This window comes from Falco biarmicus, chromosome 7 (assembly GCF_023638135.1).
Source record: "Falco biarmicus isolate bFalBia1 chromosome 7, bFalBia1.pri, whole genome shotgun sequence".
Classification (NCBI taxonomy): domain Eukaryota; kingdom Metazoa; phylum Chordata; class Aves; order Falconiformes; family Falconidae; genus Falco; species Falco biarmicus.
Window position 1 is genome coordinate 69,731,141 of NC_079294.1, and position 11,489 is coordinate 69,742,629.

The 11,489-nt window shown below is 53.9% G+C and overlaps 1 protein-coding gene across 1 annotated transcript in view; it reads left to right on the forward strand.

The window, feature by feature from the left end:
* Positions 1 to 11,489, forward strand: part of ADAMTS7 (ADAM metallopeptidase with thrombospondin type 1 motif 7) — a 50,603-nt gene that overhangs the window by 37,316 nt on the left and 1,798 nt on the right. The window contains exons 21-23 of the mRNA XM_056347839.1: positions 462 to 635; positions 1,204 to 1,350; positions 1,578 to 1,737. Coding sequence (XP_056203814.1) covers positions 462 to 635; positions 1,204 to 1,350; positions 1,578 to 1,737 — 481 coding nt within the window. The remainder of the gene's footprint in view (positions 1 to 461; positions 636 to 1,203; positions 1,351 to 1,577; positions 1,738 to 11,489) is intronic.

The window sequence follows — 11,489 nt, forward strand, 5'->3', positions numbered from 1 at the left end:
AATCCTTCTATTTTTCCTGCTCGTGGGCTGGTTAGAAAGCCAGTAATTTGCAAAAGCTGAACAAAGAGTGGTTGTTCAGTGGTTTGAAAGTCTCGGGCCGTTCTGCACTACAGTGTTTGCAGCTGGGTTGGGTGAATCCAGTAGGTTCAATGGCAGGGAACGACCCCCCTTGCGCTGGGTGGCCGCCGTTTCTTGGGATCATCAGGTGTCTCATGCACAAAGACTTTGTTGTCACTACAACTGGAAACCAATTGCTTTCGGAGGGATGGCAGTGACAGGTTCAATGCTGCATGGCATTTTCTCTAGCTTGGCCTGGGGAAAGAGGTGAAAAAAGGTTGAGTATCAACTCAATCCAACCTGAGTCAGATGTGTCTCTGGCGTCACTTCCCGTTGCTGGAGGGATTCCCCCTGCACCAGCCCTTGCTGCCCTTCCCCAGCATGATGCTTGTGTGGTTTCCCAGTGCTCCAGGAGCTGCGGTGGGGGAACGAAGGTTCGGGACGTGCATTGCATCGACACCAGAGACCAGAGGCTCCTACGGCCCTTCCACTGCCAGGCTGTCCTGTACAAACCACCCGTGCAGCTCCCCTGCCAGAGCCTGCCCTGCCTGGACTGGTACACGTCCTCCTGGAGAGAGGTAGGGGCTGCTGGGGACGGGGCTGAGCAGAGGGGCAGCGCTCAGCACCTGAGCACCGCAGCGGGGCTTCGTCCCTGGCTGGGCAGACGCAGTATGTGTGCTTGCGATGGAGAGTTCCACACCTGCCGTTATTCTTCTGCTCTTTCAGCCAGCACTTGGCATTTGGTCGCCCAGAGCAAATGCTCAGCAGCTGGGCAAGTGCAAGGCCAGGGGTGCTGAGCTGCCCGCAGCCGTAGGCTGTGCTGGACCCCCCCAAGTCATTGCCGGCAGAGGGACAGTGGGCTCAGCCTGCCTCTTCACACGCCTGCAAAATTTAAGCAGATACTTGCGGCGCGTCTGCTGCGTCCTCCTGCTGCTGGGACCCTCCCAGCCAGTTCCAAGCACCGAGAAGGAAACGGCCCGCTAACAGCGGGGGTGGCTGCGGAGCAGTGCTCCGCCGGGGAAGCAGGTTTGGTGCATTTGCAGAGGGGGTTTGCAGCGTCTTTCCTGCAGACACCAGTGCATGGCATGTCTGCCTTTCTGCGCTGCTGCTGGCTTCCCCTCTCGACGGCTTGTTGTGTCTCGGCAGTGCTCGGAGGCGTGCGGCGGCGGGGAGCAGGAGCGGCTGGTGACTTGCCCGGAGCTGGGCCGTTGTGAGGAGACGGTGCGGCCCAACGCCACCCGACCCTGCAACACCCACCCCTGCACCACCTGGGTGGTGGGCTCCTGGGGAGAGGTGAGTGGGCACGGGTGGGAGCGCGCCGTGCCTCTCGACGGGGCTTTTGAATGAAATGCGAGGAACGGGAGGGAAAACCCAACCCTCAGAACCAAACTGGGGGCTATTGCAATAAAACCCTCCTAGGCTCTGGTGCTGCCGGCACCGCATGGCATCAGGGGGGCGGCTCTGTGGGGCTGGGGGACGGGTGTCCCCCGGCGCTGATGGGGCTGCCCCCCTCCCTCTAGTGCACGGCTCCCTGCGGCGGGGGCATCCAGCGGCGCCAGGTCAAGTGCATCAACACCAAGACGGGGCTGGCCGAGGAGGACAGCAGCCTCTGCGACCACGAGCCCTGGCCTGAGAGCACCCAGAAGTGCAACCCGCAGGACTGCGAGAGCACCGAGTCAGGTAAGCCAGCAGCGCCCTGTGGCCCTCCTGCCTGTCCTGGGAGCTGAACGCTTTGTCTTTAGCGTGGTTACACTCCCCAAGAGTGCGTGCGCGCCGTTTGTGATAAATGCTGCACTTTGAGGACATGGTGATAATTGTGGAGATTGGTGTGCAAACCACCCAGGCTCCCAGTTAAGGACTATTACCTGCAGGGCGAGTGGCTTCTCCATCATCAGCTCCATGCAGCATCTTCCACTGCCATCCTCTCTGTGGTTGGGGACACTTTTCCACCATACAGCACCAGTGACACCCGGGTAGGAGCTGGGGTGTGCGCGGTTTTGCCCCTCGCCGTGGGTCGCAGAGTGATGTGAGGAGGCACAGCGCGGTGCTGCCTCGTGGGCTGTGTGCCAGGGAGGTTTGGATGGCACCATGCTAGTGGGCATCAGGTGGGTGTGCTGTGCAGTCTGCTTGGACTTCTCAAAGCCGTGCGGTGAAATGAAGTAGAGGCCGTGTAAGAACTCAACCCGTTTCTGGGGCTGGTGACTGGAGGTGTTTTTTCTGGCCAACTTTAGACTCATTCATTTTTCTTCTCCCCACCTTTCACTTCTCAGTCCCACTGGGCAGTCTCGGGGAGGACACCCGCAATGACTGGCCATCCTGAAAGACAAGCTACACTCAATTAATTTTTCCAGGGCAGGTCCTGCCCTGTGCTCTCCCAGCTGGCCGGCAGGACGATGCCGTCCTGCTCCCGGGAAGGGATCCCAGGAAGGGCCGTGCTGCCGGCGGAGCAGCACCCAGGGTGGGACAGGCTGGGTGCCAGGGTGAGCCGGGGGTCTGGGCATGGGGAATAGTGATGGGCACACGGTGCTGCCAGACAGGGAGCTGGTGCTGGCCACAGCAAGGAGAGTGTTGGGGGAGGAAGGACAAACCAATCAGCCTCTAAAAAGTGATGTGTCTGTGAGAAGATGGAGGGGGTGTTTTATACGTGAATTGCATAAGGCTAGTTTGGCTAATCGATAATGAAGTGGGAATGTTATAGCCATCTGTAAATGTCCAGAGCATTTGGCTCTCAAAGGGCTGAGCGTGGTTTGTTACTGTCGGGAATGTGAGCTGGGATGTGCTTGTCAGAGGCAGCAGCATCACCCCGCAAAGGGACTGCCGGCGCCGGCCCGAGTGACTGCACAGGGGTGGCATGGGGCAAAGGGACCTGGTGCAGCAGTGACGTGGCATTTGGGAAAAGGAAGCCAGAAGGAAACATCAAGTGGTTAAATGCTCTGACCACCAGAAAGCTGTTCAGTTATAAAGTCCCAGAACACAAACCTTTTGAAACAAGTCTGGGCTCACCACTAGAAAGTCAGATAAAAGACCAGTTCTCCAGCATCTTTGGTATGTCTGAGCAGACACTTCGGTGCGTCGGTCCCGTTTTAACCTGACCCAGGCAGGCTTCCCACCAGCTTCATTTACCTGCTCCAGCTGCAGCCACGGTGCTTGGCCATGCCACAGGCACTCACTTGGCTTCTGCTCTCACCTTCACTCGGAGAAATACATCCCACGGCACCAGGCAGTTCCCTATAAGCCAAAGATCTGTGGGCTGCAGGGGTTAACAGCACTTAAAAGGAAAAGCAACATAATGAGGGGATTAGATGTCAGTGATATTAGTGTGATAATCATTAATCAGCTTTATCTTTTTAGTGTGTCTGTGTGGGGAAAAAAAAAAAAAAAGCTTTTTTGACTGCCCAGAAAGAAACGTTAGACCCTTAGGGGGCTTCCTGAACAAAGAGAGGGCTGAGAGGGGGGAGCAGGGTGGGCAGGAGGCCCCACAGCTGCTCCCCACCTCCATGCAGGTCCCCCTTTGCAGCCTGGGACTCCCATCCTCATCCTTTCAGCGACCTCTGTTTGTCCTGTACCCAGTTGTGGTCCCTCCAACACCTATCCTGGGCAGCGCAGGAGCACTGGCTTCGATTAACTGGGATATGGAGGCTGTGACCACTGGCCGTCGGGATGCTTGTAGCCACTAAGCCGCTCCTTTTTGCTGGCTGCGCAACTCTCCTGTGTTTGCAAGTCTGTCGGGCAGTTCAATACTTAGGAAATAATTAGTAAGGCTTGCTCAAGAAATGATGTGTGGTTCCGGCTATTTTTGTCTAAAGGGAAAATTTCTGTGCTGGGCTTGGTGATGAGAGCCATGGAGCCAAGGTTGTACCAGAATAACCACTTAGATGTCTAGGAAGCACCCAAATGAATGTTAAAAATCTGGATTAAAAATGACATAAATGCTCTGGCTGTAACCCAGGGTAGGAAACGCCTCTTGGAAATACAAATGTTTCCTGCCAAACCGTGAAGAGGAACAAAACTTGCACATGGCAGGAAATCACAGATGTGTAAATCCACAGGCAGAGGCTCCCAGAAAAGCCATGAATGTAAACTCCAGCCCCTTCCTGTGTTTTAAAGGATCTTTACTGCACAAGATTAATGCAGGCTGGAGTGATTCATGTTTATGTTAGAAGCACAAGGAGCTTCTATCTCCTTGAACAGGAGGTGCACCGAGACCAGCGAAATCATGTGTTTGCCTTTGTGAGCAGTTGTGTTCTTGCGGACACAAAAATGTGAATAACCCCAGTAGAGTTTAAATGTTAAATCCATTATCAGATGAATTTTTAAGAGAGAGAGAACACATTACGCATAACCAAACATCTCACCGGCAGTCAGTTTTCTTCACTTAAAGGAGGTTGGAATTAATTAGAACCAGAATCGTGTTCTGTTGCCAGGTTATAAATTAATTGAAGATTACACAGAGGTTATTTTTAAATATGCCCGTCATTTTACAGCTGCATCCAGCCGCGAGCGGAGAAGATAGGCTTGGCCATGTCCTTAGATGGCTCCCAGGGAGCATTGCAGCCCGTCGGGCACCCAGATACCTCGGTGCGATGTCCCAGCAAGGCTGGGGGCGTTTGTCTCACTCCGTGGTGAGATGAGGAACTCAAATGCAACTCCAGCTCAGGAAAATCTGCACGGGGGCTGAGAGCCATTGCTCTTGCCCATGCTAGCAGCAGCTGGGAAAGCCCTGTGGCATCTTGCTGGTGTCTGGGGGGGCGAGGGGGACATCGCTGTCCTCCTGACAGCACAACCTGGGTGACAGGAGCAGGAAGAGCTTTGCTGGACCTCGGGCAGGGCTGCCGGGGAGATAAGAGCAGCCTCTGGCTCAGGAAAGCCCGTTGCTTCCTGATTTCCAGCCGTGCTGAGCTTCGAGCCCCAGCAGTGCTCTCACACCCACGTCAGCCACTCCTGTTACCGGATCATTTCTTGTAAGTCAGAAAGCTGGGAAAAAAACCTCACACCATGTTTATTTCTGTCTTTAAGTACTACACTTTGTTTTCTGTTCATCTTGGAAAGGACCTGGCAGGTCCCACGTGAGAGCTCAGAGAAACCAGCGCCAGTTTATCCAGCAGGTCAAATGGTTTTAAAACACAGAAGCAGCAGTTGCTTTATGTTGGAGGAGGATGCTAACGGGGGGAACCGAGCTGCAGTCACCCCACTGCTGCAAACATCGTGGCTGTGCCTGCACGATGGCTTTTGGCCAGACCCCATCAGCGATGGGTGAACCCAGCCCTGGTCAAGACCAAACATGGGGTGCTCATTGTGGTAAAAGTCACAAAGTTAAGAATTTTCCTCGTGCCTGTTTCTCTTACTGGGTGAGTCTGGGAGTTCTCCAAATTCACCCCAAAGCGGGTGCCGAGCAGGTGATGGTTCTTCGCTCCAGCCAAGGCATCTTAGCAAACAGAGCTGTTCCCCACGGGTGCTCAGGCTGTAAATACCAAAGGAATTAAGGTAAAGCGTTCAGCTGGCCCAAGAACAAATATGTCTAAACCAGCCGTGGGTACAGTTTCCCTGGGAATCAGACAAAGGTTTTCAGCCAGCGGGAAGGGATGGAGTTCAGCCTCGTGTCCTGGGAGCAGCCAGCTCAGGGGACCGTGTTTGGTTGGGCTGTGAGAGGGGCAATGCCTCGGGGGGGGTCCGGGGGCAAAGCCCCCCAGCTCACACCAGGGACATGCTGGGATGAATTCCAGACACCCAGCACCCTCTTCAATTGCTGCCGTCTGTGGTGCTCCAGGCTCATTATCCAGGGTCTGGCTGTATTTCTAGTTGCCTCAAGATTAATTGGCAATTAAGCGTTATATTCCTGCTTGCTTTGACTAGGGAAATGAAATTATTCATGCTTCTGCATGTGGCTGAGTTTGTCTGCGAGGGATACATACTAGAAATAATTGCAGCAGATTCCAATTTTCTCTGTCATTTGAGCATGTAAGTCTGTATTCAAGTGGCAAAACAGGGAGGTGCTGCTGAGCAACTCGTTAAGTGCCCTTTATTTACTGCTAATTAACAACAGGTGTCAATGGAAAAAAAAGGGTGCTTAGGAAAGGATTCCCCTTTTTTATGAAATGTAGGAGAAATGAAAGTTCCACATTTTAGCCTTACAGAGAAACAGGCTTTCGCTGCCACAGGCTGGCAGAGTCTGCTCAGGTGGCCCCATGTGGGTCCTGCCTGCTGGGGGGCTTGATGCAGGTGCCAGGTCCGGGCAGTAACGGTGCTGTGCCTGTCCCCTCCAACGCGCCCCGATGCCAGCCCCAGCCCGCCCACGCCGCCTCTGCACAGCGGCTCCCATGAAAACCTGGGCAACAGGAGACAAAACTGTAATAACTGTCAGGCAGGCGGAGCAGGAGAGGCACATTTCCTCGCCGTGATGAGAGCAGTAGCGTGTCCTTATCGCAGTGCTGCACGCTTTTTGTGTAATGACCTTGGTGTGACCAGTGGTGGTGGGAGATGCTTCTCCTCCCTCCTTGGCAACTGCTGAGCAGATTCAAGTTTTAGAAAGCATAAATCCCAACAGACCTCAAGCAGCCAGTGCAAGAAGTTAGGAGAGTGCAAGAATCTGCTTTTCTTCTGCCTTGGGCACAGCTGTGAAGGCACGGGGCACCCTGTGCTGGCACCCAAGGGACCTGGCGGCTGCAGCCCAGAGTGCTCTGCCAGGAGCCTCTTGCCCAGTCTCTGGTAACAGCCTGGCAGGGAGGAGGCAAAGCCTAATCCATGACACACGATTAACCCTTACTTAACCTTTTGGAAAAATCTCCAGAATACATCAAAAGTATTTTTTCTCTCTGCTGAACATCTTTCTTCTGCATGAAAGACATTGGCCTTGGCCTTGAAGTGCTAAAAACAGAGAAAGCAAGGACAAAAATGAAGAATGGAGCTTTACCCGTGGCTGGAGGAAAAACTGCGCTCAGCCATGGCAGTCACGTTCTTGGGGTGCTGCCTGCAGTCGTTTGCTCTCGGTCTTGAAGCTGTGGAGGGCTCAGCGCTGCTGCCAGGTGCCGTTACCCTGCCTGACCTTCGTGTTGCAGAAGCAGCAAAGGCTCCGGAGATGCGACACAGCTGCCTGCTCAAGCCCCATCGCTTCTTGCAGAGTTGGCTGTGGGAAGCTTTGGACACGGTGTGTTTGAAGTGGGTTTGGATTTTGGAGAGGAAGGCAAGGTCATGGTCAGCGACTCATTTTGGCAGAGGTGGCTTTTTCTCCCCTTCCCTACCCTCATGAGAGGGAATGGGAAGACAGCGTGGAGCATAGGGAGAGTCCTGGCTCTGCCGCGGCTCTTCAGAAATGAGAATTTCTCTCTGTTGGATCCAGGGACTTTAAAAAATGAATAATCACTCTCAACCTCTTAGAGTGCACCAGCATTTTCCTCCCCCTGGTCTGTAATCCGCAGACTGGATGCTCTGTGACAGTGCTGCGCGAGACGTGCCGGGAGCAGCAGGGCTGACACCTGAAAACTGGTGGGGTTTTGTGCTTTTCTCCCAGTTTTCCCAGCTGTGGGCATGTGCCTGTGCAGGCAAGCCTGGCAGGTGAGTGTACAAGGCACGCGTGCTGACCAGCAACCGCAGCTCTAGTGTTGCCTTCGCCAGGGCTCGTTCCCAGGGCAGGACACCGTGGGCCCCGGAGCAGGAGCCTGGGATAATACTTGTTAAATTTGTCCCTGACTCTGAGAGCATCCCAAAGGCCAGAGGTCAGCAGCTTAATTCTCTGGTTTTGCTAGCTCAGCTCTAAGCTCAGCTTTTCCTTGTTTTAACAAAACCTGTTCCAGGAAGTTTATTTTTCCTGAGCATAAAAGTAAATGCTTAGGTCTGTATGGCAGAAGCTTAAGTGAAATTTAAAGCAATTTCCATGCCAACTTAAAAAAACAACCAAAAAAAGAAAAAAAGTGGGGGTTTTCAGTTTCTAATGTGCTGACTTAGCCTGGATTTTAAAAGCCCTGCTTTAAGCTGTTTCTTTAGACTAAAATTTGGCATAGATTTGAACATTGGAGCGTATGGTCAAATGAAGTGTTAGGATTAAATAATAAAAAAAAATATCGTTACTAGAAAAAAAAATAGCAGTAAAAGGATTAAATGAAAATTGGGTCAATTCTGTAGGGACCCTCTCTGAAGAGCTGACAAATTAAGTACTTATTACAGCTTCCCTTGCCCAAGACCAAATTCCGGGGAGGAATCACGAGCTCAGCCAAGATTTTCAGACCTGAGCCTGACCCCGCACACATCCTCGCTGAGACGCCACATCAGAGCGAAGGCCGGCCCGATCTGGGAAAATGATGAGCGCGCAACAACTCCCATTGACTTCATCTTCTTAAAATGCTCTGGAAACCCGGATCCGTGCGGGGTCTCGTGTAAGGTCAGCAGATTAGTTGCAGCAATGCCTCCAGCCACGGGTGGTGGCTCTTCCCCACCCTCCGTGGAGCCCGTCCCGGCTGATATTCCGTGGTAAGCTCGTACCTTTGCAGATCGTGTGGTGTACAAAGAGAAATAACTCCTGGCAGGAGACCGGTGGGCTTATTTATGCCTGTGTACAGGTAGTGCAGGTACAGGATTTCCCTACCAGCACCCAGGATGTTGACCCATTGGAAAAGGGTCAAAAAAGAGCTAAACCACCATCACCTCTGGTCCTGGAAAGCGACCTTCCAGTGAGAGGCTCCAGAAGCCCAGCCATCACAGCTCTTTCAAGGGAAGGCAGGAGGCAACTTGGTTGTGATCCATAAATAGCTTTCTAAGAAGACCGTTGCGATAAGCAGAGAGCTCGTGAGCAGAAACGAGCCCAGCAAGGCACAGTGGCAGTGTGCTAAAAATACCAAGGCACTCAGCAGGGGTCTGCCTCAGCAGGGCATCCCCCCAGGAGCATCGCCCCGGCTGCAGTGCTGACCCTCCGAAACGCTGGTGACATTCCCGTCCATCCATGCAGTATTTTTAACAGAGTTCTTCTAAACGCTGTGGAGTTTTTACTGCTGTTACATTTGCTCTGTGCAACACAGCGAGTAATTACCTGCCCTGGAGCACGCCAGCCCCGTCCATGCTAGCCAGGAGCCGACGGTGTGTTTTCCATCTCTCCTACCCAATATTGCTTTCGAAACCTGTAAGTCAGACCACCCTGGCTTTCTAAATCCCACGGGAAGCACAGGCTGGGCAGGTGTGGGGGTTACCCAGCGGTCATGCCCCGGTGAAGAGTCAATGATTACCGAGTCCTAAGGTGGAGGAGGGAGAGGTGGCTGAGGTGGGTGTGCTGAGCTGGAGCTGGGCACCAGCTTTTCTCTCGTCATCAGACACCCCAGAGGTGTTCTAGCATCCCTGCTCGAGATATCCCTGTCCTGCAGCATGTGCAAACATGTATTCGTGTGCTCGAGTGTCCCAATGCAAAAGGGCGCTGTGGGTTCGAGGGGATGCTGTGGGGAGCTGCAGGGATGCTCCCGGGAATACCATCCCTGAGACCCCAGTGGAGCATCACACGAGCAACCGCTTCCCTTTTCCCAACCGGCTCTGGTGCAGCGTGGTTGCTCTCATGGTCTGGGGATGTGTGTCACTCCCAGCCCAACCCTCCCTGGGCTTGACAGCGATTTCTTGTCCGCTGTGCTCAACCAGCAGGAAAAATCCCCATCATCTGCCAGCACCCGGGGGGCTGGACCAAACCCCCAGCCTGGGAGTGTAATGCAGGGCTGGGATCCGGCGCTGGGTCCCGGTCTGTCGGCAGCTGTTGGATCCAACAGCGCTGGCAGGCAGCAGCTTCTGTGCTAAATGGTTTCTTCTATTGCCAGGCAGAAAGAGTTGTTGCTCGAGAGGAAGGGAGGAAATACCTCTACTGAAATAGAAAATTAATTTTAGATCAGTATAGTGACCTCCTGCCTGATGGGCTGGGGGAGGGGGGAGGGCTGTGATTGAAATCCCAAATGGGGGGAAAAGTCTCTGTTCAGCATCTGCTGTGGCCTTTGCATTAACGGCTGCGGGTCGGCTCGTCCCCGTGGGAATCGGGCAGCAGCCTTTCCCTGAGCAAAGCCTTTTGTTCGCAGAGGGGAGATGGCGAGGGGCAGTGGTCAGCAAGAGCTCCCTCAGCTCAGTTCCAGTGTTTCCCCAGCAGAAAAGAGTCCTGAGGAAGAGAAAAAAGCACATTTTCTTACCCCGCTTCTGCATCGGGGAGGGGGGACGGGGACCATAGTGTAATGTAGTGTGTGCTGGGTGAGGGGGGGCCTTGGTAGGATCTGCTTGGTGTGGTCCCAGGCAGAGGGTGTCTGGGGAGAGGCAGGGCAGGGGGACCAGGGTGTCAGCCCTGCGCGTCCACCCTGGGGAGCATCAACTCTGCCCTTTATCAGAGAAGAGCTGTCATTTATTTTAATCAATTGTACGCAAGGTAAGATTAGATAGAGCTGATGTGATTTAAAGAAGTCTTACACAATTAGGTGAGATGCTGGAGGCTCACGCTTGTTTTGATATAAAATAGAAAAGGAGTAAACTCAAAATTAAAGCAAACCAACTATATATTCTTATGAACGATGGATATTTGGTGATTGGTCTCTGACGCTGTAACTAAGCCAAGCTGCAGCCTGTTTGAACCTGGTCTGGCTGGTGACGGAGCTGGGAGCCACTGCTGACAGCACAGGGGAGGGCTGTCCCCTCCTCACTGCATGCCACGCCATCCCATGGGATGCACAGCACCGTGGTTTGCACAGCGTCATGGTTTGTACAACACCGTGATTTGCATGCGGTGGCAGGTGTGAGAGTGTTTTGGGGTGGTGGGATGCTCCATCCTATCGCACCCCAAGGGCAAGGTCTCTTTGGGACAGCACTCGCATCTCCCCCCGCACTGTGAACCTGAGCGTTGGACCTAACGCCCCAACGTGGCACTCCCGGCCCCGGAGAGGGATTTGTGATTTCCAGACTGTTTGCAGAGAGGAAGTACTTTCTGCAAACAGTTTGCTCAGCCTGTGAGTGACTCAGCTGGGGCGGCCAGGCTGCGACCCACGGCCATCCCAGCCACTGCTGCAGCTGGCCCGGGCGCTGCCGCCGCAGCAGGACACGGTGCTGGCACCGCAACCGCGGTTCCCAAAACAAAGCTCGTCCTCAAGGCAGCACCGATGTTGTTTTGAAGTTTGCAAGACACCTGCAGGAAGCAAACTAGATGGTGCCGGTTCTCGAAATAATCTAAGCACAATGCAAAGCAAAATGAATGATCGCCTTTGTGCTGCGTCCTGCTGGCGGTGTGGGGAAGGCTGGGGACTGGGAGGAGATGTCACTGCGGGGAGGTTTGTCACCTCTCTCAGGCTTCCAGCAGAGACCCTCCACCCCAGGAGCGAGCCCTGGGCTCGGCCCCGCACGCCCATATGATTTTGCTACCCCAGAGAGATGCTGCAGCGGGTGTTATTTCTGCTGGCAATTGGAAACAGTGAGGATGCTCGGTGCCCCGGTGA